Source organism: Epargyreus clarus, unplaced genomic scaffold (genome assembly GCF_041222505.1).
Source record: "Epargyreus clarus isolate Ecla_fem2 unplaced genomic scaffold, WU_Ecla_fem_2.2 ptg000003l, whole genome shotgun sequence".
NCBI classification, from domain to species: Eukaryota; Metazoa; Arthropoda; class Insecta; order Lepidoptera; family Hesperiidae; genus Epargyreus; species Epargyreus clarus.
This window is the reverse complement of record NW_027332211.1, coordinates 9484794-9500010: the sequence shown is the minus strand read 5'-3', so window position 1 is coordinate 9500010 and position 15217 is coordinate 9484794. Positions and strand designations below refer to the sequence as shown.

General features: G+C 36.1%; 2 protein-coding genes across 2 annotated transcripts; both read left to right on the top strand.

Moving 5' to 3' along the window:
• Positions 1–483: 483 nt before the first annotated feature.
• Positions 484–4508, top strand: LeuRS-m (Leucyl-tRNA synthetase, mitochondrial). The gene is made up of 6 exons (XM_073087855.1): positions 484–873; positions 977–1429; positions 1620–2967; positions 3058–3302; positions 3381–3617; positions 4063–4508. Exons 1-6 carry the CDS (start codon positions 769–771, stop codon positions 4306–4308), a joined length of 2634 nt encoding a protein of 877 aa, XP_072943956.1. The 5' UTR covers positions 484–768; the 3' UTR covers positions 4309–4508.
• Positions 4509–5157: 649 nt separating this feature from the next.
• ttv (exostosin glycosyltransferase 1 ttv) lies at positions 5158–14046 on the top strand. The gene is made up of 8 exons (XM_073087844.1): positions 5158–6281; positions 6682–6883; positions 7107–7226; positions 7610–7927; positions 8555–8676; positions 8832–9012; positions 9614–9858; positions 13149–14046. The coding sequence occupies exons 1-8, from the start codon at positions 5422–5424 to the stop codon at positions 13327–13329; spliced, it is 2229 nt and encodes a 742-aa protein (XP_072943945.1). The 5' UTR covers positions 5158–5421; the 3' UTR covers positions 13330–14046.
• Positions 14047–15217: the final 1171 nt, after the last annotated feature.

The window sequence follows — 15217 nt, the reverse complement described above, 5'->3', positions numbered from 1 at the left end:
ACAACTTAAATTATATAAAAATAGATATATTCCTACAAACTTGTGTGCGTGTGAGGGTTTTCGGAAATATCTGTGTGTTATTGTCAATGGTAATTTATTGGCAACTTCATAAGCGTTTTTTTCATTTCCCCTAGGCATAGAGCCCCTAAGATTGCCTAGGAATGTGCATATAGGTTTTACGCACAGACCTGTATTTAGTCGATAATTAAAATTGACCTGAAATAGGACGAACTCAAAGATTACAACTTATATCATTTCGCGATATTATTATCGTATCATTAACAAACTAACTAACAAAGTTAAGCTGGAAATAAAAAATTACCAGAAAATCAATATTAAAAATAAAGGTTTTTTTTTGTCTTTGCGATAGCTTCTCGGTCTTTTAACCATTTTGCCAGTGTCAAGTTATTAAAAAAATAATGTTTCTATTTCTGGAAATTCGCATTTTGTGTCATTGTCATTTGTTAACTTTGACATTTGACAACTTTTTTGTCAAGGAGTAGCGGTGGAAAGAAAGAGAATATAACCAGCTCCGTTAGGAGTACTTACAGGTTTTCTGTAATAACCAGCCACTACGTTTTAGTGGAAACGCTGTAATGAGTACCAAGAGACGTAGATAATACGTTCATAATTTTATATTAACTTTGATTTTGGGTGAAAATAATGGAAGGAATATACAAATTGTGAAGAACTTGCAATCAAAGTCACGAACTATATTAATTCTGTACTTCATACATACTTTTTTTTATTATTTACTAATAAATCAAAATGATTTATTCCTTCGGAGTGTGTTTAAAGAAAGCAAGTTATAGAAAACAGTTAAGAAATGATATAATTCAATTTTTTCGTAGAAAAAGTAGTTTGGGATATTGGGTGAGTTTAATAAAATAATAGAAGTGAATTATAGAAGACCATATCATTTTCCCTTATTATTATTATTATTATTTTTCAATTTATTTTTGTAATTTGATTTTAGGATGATAATATTTCAACTGAAATAAAATTAAAAATAGAAAAGCATTGGTCCAGTCTAGTACTAAACAGACCAGGTTATGATGCCAATAAGCCGTCTTACTATATCCTTCCAATGTTTCCATATCCATCGGGCAATTTGCACATGGGCCATGTGAGAGTATATTCAATATCGGACACCATTGCAAGATTCCACAAATTAAATGACATCAATGTAATACATCCAATAGGTTGGGATGCATTTGGCTTGCCAGCTGAAAATGCTGCTATTGAAAGGAACATACCACCACATATATGGACTGAGTCAAATATACAGACAATGAAGACTCAGCTTCTACAACTTGGCTTCAACTTTGACTGGGATAAGGAGGTCAATACATGTGATCCTAGTTACTATAAATGGACACAGTATATATTCTTAAAGTTGTATGAAAATGGTTTAGCTTATCAAAGCAAAGTAAGTGACTTTCTTAGAATAATAAAAGGTAGTTAAGATAATATTTAAAATTACATTCTTTTCACATAATTTGCTATATTGACTGCATATTATTAAAGTTTTGGGATATTAACACATATGATTTAGAATATTTCTTTATCTATATCTAATATTTTAAATTACCCTAATGTTGTTCTCGTATGTTTTGTAGGCAAATGTGAACTGGGATCCTGTGGACAAAACAGTTCTTGCAGATGAACAGGTTGACGATAATGGATGCTCTTGGCGATCAGGGGCTAAGGTTGAGAAAAAAATCCTAACACAATGGTTTATTAAAACTACAAAATATGCTAAGAGTTTGTATGATGGACTAGACAGCAAGGAATTAGAAAACTGGAATGATATAATTAATTTACAAAAACATTGGATTGGTGAATGCAATGGCATAGTAGTAAACTTTGAAATGAAGATAAATGGAAGTAAAAAATCATTTGATGTTTGGACATCAGATCCGTATAAACTTATCCATGGGGAATATGTAACTATAAGTACAAATCATGTACTTTTACAAGAACTTGATATAACAAAAATGAATATTTTAACATGCCATAATCCTATTACTAATTCCGACATGCCTGTTATTATTAGTGACAATGTGGAATATCCTGAAGGTAGAGATGTATATATAGCTTGTGCATCATTTGATGAAAATGATAAAAAATTGTCTGCGTCCTTGAATATTCCACTCAGCAACAAGATATTAAATTCTGACATTGAACATGAGAATAAGAAGGCAGTTGATATTGCTTTAAAACAATATGGTGGATACTTTGTAAGTTCGAAACTCAAAGATTGGTTGATCTCTAGGCAGAGATACTGGGGCACTCCAATACCAATAATACACTGCCCACAGTGTGGGCCTGTACCGGTACCATATGAGGACCTACCTGTTCAATTACCTGAAATAAGTAAAACAGAATCTGGTAGCAACACATTATCTAAACTAAATGATTGGGTAGATTGTAAATGCCCTCAATGCTTGACAAGTGCAAAAAGAGAAACTGATACTATGGATACTTTTGTTGATTCATCATGGTATTATTATCGATATTTAGATTCTAATAATGATAAAGTGCCATTTAGTAAGGAAAGTCTCTCAGGAAAGGTGCCAGTCACTTGTTACATTGGAGGCAAAGAACATGCAGTACTCCACTTGTATTATGCACGTTTTATGAGCTATTTCTTAAACTCATTTTGCTGGACGCCATCTAAAGAACCATTTAAAAAGCTGTTGGTACAAGGAATGGTAATGGGACAATCTTATAAAGTGAAGTCCTCAGGAAAATATATCCCGATAGAAAACGTTGAAAAAGTAGGTAAGAAGTATAAGGAAAAAGGTACTGGTGAGGCTGTCTCTGCACAGTGGGAAAAGATGAGTAAATCAAAGTATAATGGTGAAAATCCCCAGAGGTTATTATCTACTTATGGATGTGATACAACTCGGCTGTTAATCCTTGCTGATGTACCTCCAGCTACAAGCCGTCATTGGTCAGATGCAAGTAAGAATTCTGTATTGTTTGTTCATCAAAATGTGTAGTTGAAACTTCCCATAAAGTCATTGAAGCACTAATATTTTATTTATTTAACAGCATTACCTGGCGTCTTAAACTGGCAGCGTCGCTTATGGATTACAATCAGAGAGTTTTTAAAGTACCGAAACAATGTTAGCAAGAATGAGCTGAAAAAAATATCTGATGAAGAATTCAAGCAATTAGAAACCAAAATATGGAACACACGGAACTACCTGATTGCAACAACAACATACCATTTTAAACATACTCAAAAACTCAGTGTAGGAATATCTAGGCTGCAAAGCTTAACTAATCTCTTAAGAGTAAGTTTTGCTAATAGAAAGTAAATTTAATATATCACTATTCAGAATCATACAAGATTTGCTTACAATATGTTTCAGAATAATATACCACCAGAGGTGGTAGCTAAAAGTATGGAATTTGAGTTGGCACTAGCTCAATTGATTATTATGATATCTCCTGTAATGCCACACTTCTGTTCAGAATTGTGGGCAGGCTTTCTTTCTGCACCAGAAAGGATAAATAATAATTCATCATGCATCAATTGGAATGAAAATGTTTTAGAGCAAAAATGGCCTGTGGTTAATGACAACTATGAATTATCTTTCCAGTGTAAAGTAAGTACTACTTAATATTGGCCTCAAGCTATTACTATACAACTGATGGGCGTAGATCTCCTCTGGGGCTGCACTCAGCCTCAGGAATGTAGTATGGCTTAACCCCATTGGGTTAAGCCATACTACATTCCTGACCAAGTATGAATTGGCAGACTTCACAATAAATTTTGAGAAATTACTTTATGAAGATCACTGAGGTGTGCAAGTTTCCACACAATATTTTCTCTCATTGTTATAGCAAGTGATATAATTGATTGCTAAAACACAACATTTAAAAATCCAAGATATGTGTGACTACAATACTGATAAAGTATCACTGTGTCTTATTATATTGATATTTGAGTGTCAATTCTCCTATTGTAGCCCTAAATCTATTTTATGTTTATTATTGACATTAGCATACTAAAATATATACCTATTTAAATTTAATATTTCCTTCTTTTAGGTTGACGGTACAGACAGATGTGATCTAAAAATAAAAGCTGCAGATCTAAGCAATTTAAAAGAAGAAGAAGCATTACAAATGATGCTCGACCAAGAAAGTGTGGCAAAGAGGATTAAGAGTGATATAATAAATACCAAATATGAATTGTATCCTGATTGTAGAGCAATATTGCACATATATACAAGGCGCAAAGAAACTAAACCTGTTGAAGAAAAAGAAAGTAAATCTCAGTTTCTACAAGCATGATCTTATCTAATAGAAGATTGAAATTGTTACTCAAGTATTTTACAAAATACATTACAATCAAGACACTGTGTGCAAACTTCTATGCATGGTGGAAATAGTCTTCTTGACTCTTATCAAAATAAAATACTGAAATGTTTATTTCTTAAATCTTGTGACCTAGTCAATCTATATATCTCGATAATAAAAATTTTAGAAATGAATTTAATTTTTTATTTTATTAAGTACCAGTAGCGGTCTAAACTCGTCGGAGGCCTGTCTAAGAACAGTTGAACAAGGGAACTTAATTGAACTTATCAGACATTTAGAGGCAGAGGCGGACTCTGCCGTCCCCTCAAACATTAGTCCACTAGTGTTAAGTAAATAACTATAAAACGGCCTCTGCCATATTTGTGACGTCGTATAATGGTTAAACAAATAATTAACGAGAAGTTAATAATGTATAGACATTGCTGTGTCATTCTGTGATAAATGTTGAATTTTTCAAACGGGGCTTCAGGCCTTCAGGCCTTTATGAAAATCGGCCTCATAACACCTTTTAGCATTTTTCGCTAATCCTTATAGTTTCGGAAAAATTGAAAAAATGAAAAATTCACCCTGTATATCATGATTGAGGATTGTTATTTCGAAATAATGTCGTCTAAAAATATATTTAATTTTTGAAACAGATCGAAAATTGTCCGGCGAAAAAAGAGTCATCAATGAAGGGTTCCTGAAATTTGACGGCAAATAATTCTAGACTCTCCTGTTGCGAAAAATAGTCAATTCGGTACTATTATAAAAATTGAGTATTTTCACATCCCTAGTGTTTGTGGAACTGACATTGACAGCTTAATCAAATATATGATGATATGAAGTAGTACCACAGAGTATATAATTAAAATAATAACATTATACATATCCATCCATTTCATTTAATCAACTGAAATTGAAAATGAAATATTGAATAGATTTGTTTATTTTCTGATGTGTGGTGTTGTGAATTTGAGGAACTTTATATATTCAATGAACTGGGTGGTATACGTAATGTGGAAACATTTAGAATAATCAGTGACTATATCATTAGAACCATGGAAAGTTTAACAAACATGTAGTTTCAGTTTAAAATATAGAAAAATGCAGGCGAAAAAACGTTATGTACTTGTTACATTGACATGTATTTTTATTGTTTATTGCTACTTTGGAGGACGTCGATTTAAAACAGAACTTCATCAAAGTAGAATTGATCAGTTGCCCTCTTTCGCTACACTCGATGAGCTCTCGGAAGCACCGTCGCGCCTGAAAAGAAATCCGGACTCAGCCACAAAGTCGTGCCGCATGGAAACTTGTTTTGATTTCTCTAACTGCGGCAGTGATCCTAAGGTCTATGTATACCCAACAGATGGTCCTGTAAGTGCTACGTATCGGAAAGTTTTATCAGTTATTCGTGAATCCAGATATGCTACTAGAGATCCCAACGAGGCTTGTCTTTTTGTTCCTGCGGTGGACACGTTAGATGCAGATCCTCTTTCTCCAGAGCACATTCCTGACGTTGCGTCTAGATTATCACGGTTGCAGTACTGGAAGAATGGCCGTAATCATTTAATATTCAATTTATATGCTGGTACTTGGCCTGACTATGATGAAGGTGCATTAGGGTTTGATCCTGGTGAAGCAATATTGGCAAGAGCAAGTGCATCAGAAACTATATTTCGGGATGGGTTTGACATCTCCTTGCCACTATTTCATAAGGAACACCCTGAGCGTGGTGGGATGCCTCCAGCAGCGACAGCCAATCAATTTCCAGCACCCAAAAAACATTTACTAGCATTCAAAGGAAAACGTTATGTTCATGGAATAGGTAGTGAAACAAGAAATTCTCTGTGGCACTTGCATGATGGGGACAATCTCATCTTGGTAACTACATGTAGACATGGAAAATCATGGAAAGACTTAAGAGATGAGAGATGTGATGAGGATAACAAGGAATATGATAAGTAAGAATTATTTATTATTTTATTTTCTAGTTTGTTTGCCCATTGTAATTTTCCTACTACTCCATTACTGTGTATTATATGTCCTCATCTATGATTCTGAGTAACTGTTTTGGTTTCTATTCTTACGTATTTTTGAATTTTCTAATCCAACTGAACACTCACTGATCAGCCTTTCAAATATAACTGACTTACTGACGCATAGCATGCTGGATGTACTGATATTTTACAATTCTTTAATATTTATCTCATGTAAATTTAAAGTAAATATTTAACAATTTTAATGTACTATAATGATATGTAGATTATTTTAAAAATATAACATGTATATTATTGAAATATTATTTTTATATACCTATATACAATTCAATAATTATACTATTGAAATATTATTTTGTTTTAGATTTGATTATGAGCAGCTGTTAGCAAACTCAACATTCTGCCTAGTGGCAAGAGGTAGAAGACTGGGGTCATACCGTTTCCTGGAGGCCTTAGCAGCAGGCTGTGTACCGGTACTCCTAAGTAATGGTTGGCGGTTGCCATTTGATGAGCGCATTGATTGGCGCCGAGCTGTGATTTGGGCTGATGAACGTCTTTTGTTACAGGTCTATAATTTCCCTGCATATTTATACATATAAGTCATAATTACTACACAAATTATTTTTATAAAATCGTACATTAAGACTTCTTAAAATATAGTTGTTTAGCATATTTGTCCTGCATATTTTAGTATCACATAAATGCATAAGTGTAGGAATAATGCATAAATAAAATTGTACATTAATTCTTAAAAATATAGTTATTTTCATTTATACAATTTTCTTTTAGGTGCCAGAGTTGGTACGCTCAGTTCCTCCTGAACGTATTCTTGCTCTGAGGCAGCAGACACAATTATTATGGGAGCAATATTTTTCATCAATTGAAAAAATAGTTTTTACTACAATTGAGGTAATTTTGAAATGCTACTCCATATCATGTAGTTGTTAGTGTCACCTGTAAGTCCTTGTTACACCATAGGAGAAATCCATTGGAGATTGTTAGGTTTATAAGGAAATCTCTTGAACATTCTTAAAGAGTATATCAAAGCAATCTGATAACATATTTAGAGGATTTTTGCTGCAAACCATACAAATACACTGCAAAAGAGTATGCAAACTGAATTTAGAGTACCATCATAAGTGCAATTTATATGGTTGCAACATAGGTCTTCAATGAATGGTATGATAGAGCAAGGTGGTATAGTTGATAAAATTCCTTGAGATAACATACTTTTAATAAGTGTTAAAGTATCAAAAAGTGTATTGTTTGTTAAGACATGTATCTTATTGCAGATTCTGCTAGAACGAATATTAGCTCACAGAAGTTCGAGGCAACGCGAGGCGCTCATTTGGAACGCGTCGCCCGGCGCCCTGAGCACGCTGGCGACGTACGGCGACTCCCGCGCGCACCTGCCCGCGGGCTGCGCCGCGCCGCCCGCGCCCGCCGCGCCCGCCGCGCCGCCGCGCCCGCTGCCCGCGCCCTCCGTGCCCGACGTCGCGCCGCCGCCCACGCCCGGCGACACCTACACCGCACTCCTGTACGTGCAAGCGACCTCCCCCGCTCTGCACAAGCTCCTCGCGAACATAGCAAGTAGCGAGTTTTGTGAAAAGGTCTGTATGATCATAAACCTCAAAAATAACATTTAATTTTACTAGAATCTAATGTTATATACATGCTTACATGTTTTTAAAGCAGGCCCCCAGCCTTTTTTTCTTTTTTTGTGTACGAGGGAAAAGCCTAAAAGTACCGATGCCATGGGAATGACGCCGGGTTATGTGAGACTTTTACAACATTAAAACCTCGCCGGTAGCCATCCTCGGCGTTTGGCGGAGAACTCCGGGATCTCCAACGAAACACAACCGGAGTCCTCCTAACGCGATGCCCTTCTATTGGGCTCTGCCCTGGGGGGTGAAATTTACGATCCTCTCACATCCCCTGGTGATTACAGCGATATGCGACCAAACAAACCGCTGTCCTTCTCGGGATCGCTTGCTGGACGGTTTGAGCTCCCACTCTTGCCGCCCGCAACCCCGGAAGACCCTTTTAGTCGCCAATTACGACAGGCAGGGGATACCGTAGTCCTATTCTTATCCCGATACTACAGGGAGAAGGGCCCCGACCTGGTTATTTTCATATATCCGTGAGCCACAGAAATTCTATAGTTGAGAGATTAATACGATATTTCATCACGATAAATGAAATAAAAAAAAAATACCATAATAATTTGTTCCACACAGGTTGTATTGGTCTGGGATAGCGAGCGTGCAGCGCCGACACTCAAGTTACTGGCTCGAATGGCAGGGGACTCGCGCGATCCTTTGCCCGTTATGGTTATTGATTCTACAACACATTATCCTGGGTAAATGTTATAAATATATTACTATACTACTATAATTTGACTACCTATAAACTTCGAAAATCAGTATAGTGAACTGTAAAGTATATTTTTATGATTTAGTTACAATATTATTATGCACTTTATTTCTTAACCATATAATAATTATTATTATATAGAGAAGGAGTATCGGCGAGGTGGCAGCCGCTGTGGGCTGTACCGACGGCAGCAGTGTTTTCGTTGGACGGTGACGCTCCGCTGCTGGCCGAAGAGCTCGACTTCGCGTTCCGCGTGTGGCAACACTTCCCCGAACGCATCGTCGGCTATCCGGCGCGCAATCACTTTTGGGATGAATCTAAAGTATGTGTAGTAACATGCATCTAAGCATTTAATGTAATCAATGGTTTAATCGCATGTGGTCCGTTGGAAATTTGTAGGATCCTTCCTCAACATAGAGAAGCGTAATTAACGCTATAATTTTTGCATGAGAAATATAAATGAGTTATGGTGACCTAGACGAGAAGCTGATCCTATGTTAATCTAATTAGCGGATGATTATAAATATGGAATGAAATTATCATACAAACATCGTACAATTTAAAAAGTTTCTTTTTGGTTATCATATTGTTTTGGCTTAAACTTAAAGAACGTTGGTTGGTGAAAAGAGAAGGTGTAGAAGCAGTAGTCCACCTCGCTGGCCAAGTGCGAATTGGTAGACTTCACATACCTTTGATAACATTTTTTAAGATTTCTCAGGTATGCAGGTTTCCTCACTATGTTTTCCTTCACCATTGAATGTAGTGATAATTAACTACTAATATACACATAACTTTGAAAAAGCAGAGGTGCCTGGGATTTGAACCTCGGACACCTCGATCAAGAGGCGGAGTTTCTTCACCACTAAGCTATCACAGCTATACCCTGCTATAAACAGCAGTGTCATGTCGCATGCATTGTGCAGGGCGCGTGGGGCTACAGCAGCAAGTGGGGCGGCGCGTACTCGATGGTGCTGCCGGGCGCGGCGCTGGTGCACCGCGCGCTGCTGGCGCAGTACGGCGCCGCGCCGCCCGCGCTGCGGCTGGCCGTGCGGCGCGCGCGCAACTGCGAGGACATCCTGCTCAACTGCCTCGCCGCGCACGCCACGCGCCGCCCGCCGCTCAAGCTCGCGCAGCGCCGCCGGTACAAGGCGCCGCACCTCCATCACAGGTTATTACACTTAAGCCCGCTCCACATTCTCGCGAGAATCACGCGAGAAAAACATGAGAAACGAGAATGTGGCGCCGATACAAATCGGGATTTTCTCGCGTTCTCGCGAGAATGTGGAGCGGGCTTTACACTTGTTTTTTCGTTCTCCTGTTGCCTTGTTGTTTATAACACATTTTACACCTACATTGCACTATCTTACATTAACATCTATTAGCAACCCAAATATGAACTACTTTTAAATCAAAAAACCGCCTATGTACATCTAACATTGTATAGGGTGTAGTCCGCATAAAACTGCTCATCCGCTCTGAATATAGAAATTAATCTCGTCGCCTTAGCGAATTGCATGACTACACCTGGTCACAACAACTTCACAGCGGACTAGCAGTTTGGCGCGGACTATGCCAATATACCACAACTTCTTATCGACCATCATGGCAAAGTGGATATCATACGGGTCTGACGCGAATCGGATTCATAGTTCATTCCCCGGCCAGTCAGGTATCGAAATGATAAATTTAGATTTCTGTTCTGGGTCTGGGTGTTTGTGTATTCGTCTATGTGTCCATGGCACTCACGCAAAGGGAATTCTAGTGTGGAGCTGTGAGTGTAGAAAACGTCTTTTCTCTTTGCCCCATCCATTCCTTCTTTCCTTCCTTAATAGTACTTAGGTATAGCTTTTCGTTAGTGTATGTTTATTATTCTAGATTCCACACTTGCAAACACTACCCCATTTATACAGACATGTTTTTCCTTTTTTAACCGACTTCATATAATACTCACTTTTCTGTCAGAGTTACATAGATTATGTCATTATTATACTTTTTGCACAATAACTTGTTCCATTGCCTATATGGCCGTAGCTTAACAAACATAATATCCATATAAGAAACATGACCTACAAAACATGTTTTGGTCATAGATTAGCTTGTGTTACCAAAAAATACGAATATATTCCTTGATGATTCACATCGTGAGGTCAACAATTTGTAATTAACGATTAAAGACATACCATTTGCAACATACGTGTGCTAAGAGTCATAAGCCTAAACAGTTAATAGTGCCCAGAATAACCTGCTCTTGCATAATTTGCTTCATAATGTTGCGTCACATTACACGATATTATGTACAACATGGTTTAGTCGCTTGAACAATAATTCTATCGTATAGTGTTTCTTTCGTATAATGTAAAGCAAGATACCGGAGCTAGTGCTTTATCCTTGCTAATATTATAAATCTGAAAGTAACTCTGTCTGTCTGTCTGTGTGTCTGGTTGTCTCTTCTTCACGCCTAAACCACTGAACCGATTTTAATGAAATTTTGTACAAAGATAGTCTGAGACCCGAGAAAGGACATAGGATAGTTTATATCCCGCAAATCCCACGGGAACTAGGGATGGCGATCTAAGATCGATTAATCGGAGAATCGATCTTTTGGACCCAAAACATCGATTATTTTAATCGATATTAGTAAGGATTGAATCGTAAACTATGCATTTGATCAAGTGATGATCTTTAGCAAAGTTGAGGGTACGAATTTACAGTTTTATGTATGTTAGTATGTTATATTATTTTATATCACGGCGTGCGTAAATTGACGTTTTACGCACGCTTCGCGTGCGCAAAACCCCCATTTCCGACCCCGTAATATAAAATTTTATACAACACGCGGACGAAAAATGTTTTTCTGACTCGTGTGATTGCAGTCCTCGCCTGCGGCGAAGAAAAAAATTTTTCGTCCTCGTATTGTAATGTACTATTATAGCACTCTGTGACCTAAACCCGCATTTTAGCCACGCATTTCTGTGTCCAAAGTAGCCGATTTTTACACTGTACGAATATTAATACACTACCCTCACAGTTGAAAAAAATAAACATAGCTATGAACGTTTCATACTTTTAAATGCCATTTAAAAATTAAAAGCGAGTAATGAGTATTTTCTTTAAAGCTATAATTATTTTAATATTTTATTTTGGACGTATTTATAAATGTTTTTGCCATTGTGTACATACTAAGCAATAGCATCACTATAAGACTAACTATTGGGCTTTATCGAATTTTATTGTTTGTTTTGACTGTGTTTGTTTTATTTTCGCTACACACCATAGTAGGAGATATTTAAATTAGGAATCGTTATCAAAATTAGCCTTAATACTACTCAAGTAGAATCTCGACTAAGCAATCTATTTGTTGTCGTATTTGTGGCATTCGGATTATCGAAAATTTGGATAATTTAGTTTATGAAGAAAAGCTATTTGAACCGATTTAGGAAGGTGATGTTATTCGACTATATGTTTGTTACGTATGTATTTTTCATTCTTTGGCAAACTCAAACGACTTAATTAATTTTGATACATGATGTGTCGCTGAATTCGTCTAAATTGTGGCGATAACATAGGTTATATTTTTAGCAATCGGGTTTTTGTTTTTTATAATAACTATTTTGTTGCATTTGGCGACTTTCCGGAATTTAAATGCACAAGTCACACAAAATGTGGCTGATTTGTAAGGGTTATTACAAAGGTACTTGTTCAGGTTTCACAATCCGAACAATCACGAATATTTATAACTAAGGTCCGGATAATCGATTTTCTACTGTATCACTAGTATTAGTTATGTATTAGTACATTATGTGATTGCTTATCATATGTTTCTTTAATACGCCTGTATGTAGCCTAAATGTTTTGATAGATTTCGACGTATGTGTGGTGTTAGATTTGTCTTTATCACAAGTGCAGAATAATTACTAAATTCTCTAAATTTAAATGGTTTTGGTTGTGTCACATTTTTATTGCTTTTTTAGTTCATAATTTTTAGTTTCAATCATTTATAAGTTTCAAAATAATTATCATATTTTTTTCATATTTCTTCACAAATATAAGCGGGTTTATGTCACACGAGCTATAAAATAGTATACGATACTTGTGACAAAAGTAGCCTATTATCTGCACGGCGTTTAGCACCCTCGCTGCGCTCGGGCGCTAACTTCGCGCCGTGCAAAAATAGGCTTCTTTGGCCACGCGTATCGTAATGTACTATTCTTTTAAACGCGGGCGAAGCCGCGGGCAAAATCTAGTTATTTATATGTAAGAAATTATGACATAAAAAAATAAAAAGAGAGTAATGATTGTTATGGAAAAAAAATCAAACCCGCTGAGTTTCTTATCGGATCTTCTGAGTTGAGGTCGCGTTCCGATCCGGTAGTAGTTTAGGAAAAAATATTGTAACTGACAATTTGTAAGTGCCACCGTAGGCCTATGCAAAATAAATATATTTCATTTCATTTCTAGGTCTTCCTGGAGCGATCCGGAGCATTTCGTCCAGCGGCAGTCCTGCCTGAATACATTTGCGTCAGCTTGGGGCTATATGCCACTAATACGTTCCGTTCTTCGTTTAGATCCCATACTATTTAAAGACCCAGTGTCAACTCTTAGAAAGAAATATAGAAAAATGGAATTAGTTACGTCGTAATAACTTAAATAATTTATCATTAACGCGGTTACTGTATAGTAACATCATATTATATTGTTATTTAGTAATTTTACTTTTTAGTCAAAAAACATTTTTGTAGATACATCATCATCATCAAGATTATAAAAACGTGCTTGAATACAAATGCTTATAAAATATGTTGGTGTTGTAAAAATGGAACTTGCAGTCCTTTTTGTATTAATGTATTAAAATGTATTTTGATTAAATAGCAAATAGATAAATCATCCAGTTGGGTCGTAAACTGTTAGGCATTGTTTTATCTTGCCAACATGTATGATATTTTGTACATCACACTTTAGTACTACTGTTTGTAATTGAATCGTATAAATGACTTGACGTAATTGTATGGATTATTGACAATATTGTCACAATCATGCAATAATATTCACAAGATATATTGTAGATGTTGTCAACAAAATTGTGTGACAAGAACACAGAGTTTCGTTGATTTACTTGTAGCAATACCATGTTATTGTCTTAATATTCATCAGCTATGTGTATTTATCAATAAATTTGTAAATGTAATACCTACTTTCCAGCATTCTTATTCTAGTCCTGATAAGTTAATGTATTAGTTTCATGTTTTAAGTAAGCTTTTAATTTCTAAGTTATTTATAATTACAATCTCATCATTACTATAAACCGTATTATTTTAATATATTTCGTGCAATGTATTAAATTGACTGAGGCATTAAAGTGTTATATTATTTTACCCACGTCATGGTTCATAGTTTATACGAAAATAAAATAGATGTCCTTATTATTAAAAAAGTAAATACTTCTGTCTTCAGAAATAATCTCTTACTAATATTTTAGTTATTTTTATAATTTTAATGTATTGTTTTATTTTCGTAGTACCTTTACCCAGTAAGTTTAGTAAGCATTTTATTTATCTAAAAAGTATGAATAAATTGTATGGTATACAGAATTGTGTGTCCTTTCAATTAATTAAATAATAGGTGTTATATGTTGCATTTTTGAATGTTTAGAAATGTTAAAGGTGGTACAAAACCTAAAGGGTTCTACTCAAGCGGCTCCACCGCTACAGCGTTACGCGCTGCTGTGTTCTAGTTTGAAGGGTGTCGTAAAGAAAGACATACATTTATGATGCGTTCCAGCATAGTCCTCAGGGGTAGTGGCGCATCGGTGGCCGACCTCAAATAAATCTCTAATCTTATCTGAGGTTGATTACAGATGTTCATGAGCGGCAGTAGTCACCATGTCACACTGATGGACTGCATAGTACTCATATTAGCGATTGCGGAAATCTTCAAAAGGTATCCGTTGCCCTATAGCGAAACCGGTTTATAATAATATGTGTTTTTACCCACTAAAATCTCTCCGTTGCGCGTCCTTAGCGCTACGTAGATGACCCCTGGTTTTCCAACGGAACACAACCGGAGTCCTACGAGCATGGTGCACCTTTGAACGGTGCACCAGCATGAGCTCATCCCAGAATACAGAATAACACTTACGCTCCTCACATCTTCGACTGTTTACGACTATATCCGGCTACACATCTCATACCGGCATATCCCAGGATCGCGTAAGCCCGTTTTGGTCGACTATTTCGACAAGTCCCGAGACTACTATCGTTATATTGGTTATGTATCGCTATGTACTAACATAGTGATACCTAAATACCTCTATTCACAAACCTCATTCATTCATAAAAGTATTTTTTTTATTCTCTTTACTGATTGAAGAAAAATATTTTTTTTATTAATCTCGTTTGGTACCAATTTTAATACTACGTTGGGTATTGTTATTTAAGGTAGGAATAACTGTTTTTAAATAAGTTAAGGTTAAAAGTAAACTTACTGTTTTGATAGCGTTTACATTAAAGTTGTTCTCAGTCTTTTTCAAT

Excerpts from the sequence above, each read along its gene's own strand:
- LeuRS-m (XM_073087855.1), top strand. The coding sequence starts at position 769 with ATGATTTATTCCTTCGGAGTGTGTTTAAAGAAAGCAAGTTATAGAAAA. Across the intron at positions 1,430-1,619 it reads GTTTAGCTTATCAAAGCAAA|GCAAATGTGAACTGGGATCC; the intron begins GTAAGTGACTTT and ends TATGTTTTGTAG. Across the intron at positions 2,968-3,057 it reads CCGTCATTGGTCAGATGCAA|CATTACCTGGCGTCTTAAAC; the intron begins GTAAGAATTCTG and ends TTTATTTAACAG.
- ttv (XM_073087844.1), top strand. The coding sequence starts at position 5,422 with ATGCAGGCGAAAAAACGTTATGTACTTGTTACATTGACATGTATTTTT. Across the intron at positions 9,013-9,613 it reads ACTTTTGGGATGAATCTAAA|GGCGCGTGGGGCTACAGCAG; the intron begins GTATGTGTAGTA and ends TGCATTGTGCAG. Across the intron at positions 9,859-13,148 it reads GCGCCGCACCTCCATCACAG|GTCTTCCTGGAGCGATCCGG; the intron begins GTTATTACACTT and ends TTTCATTTCTAG.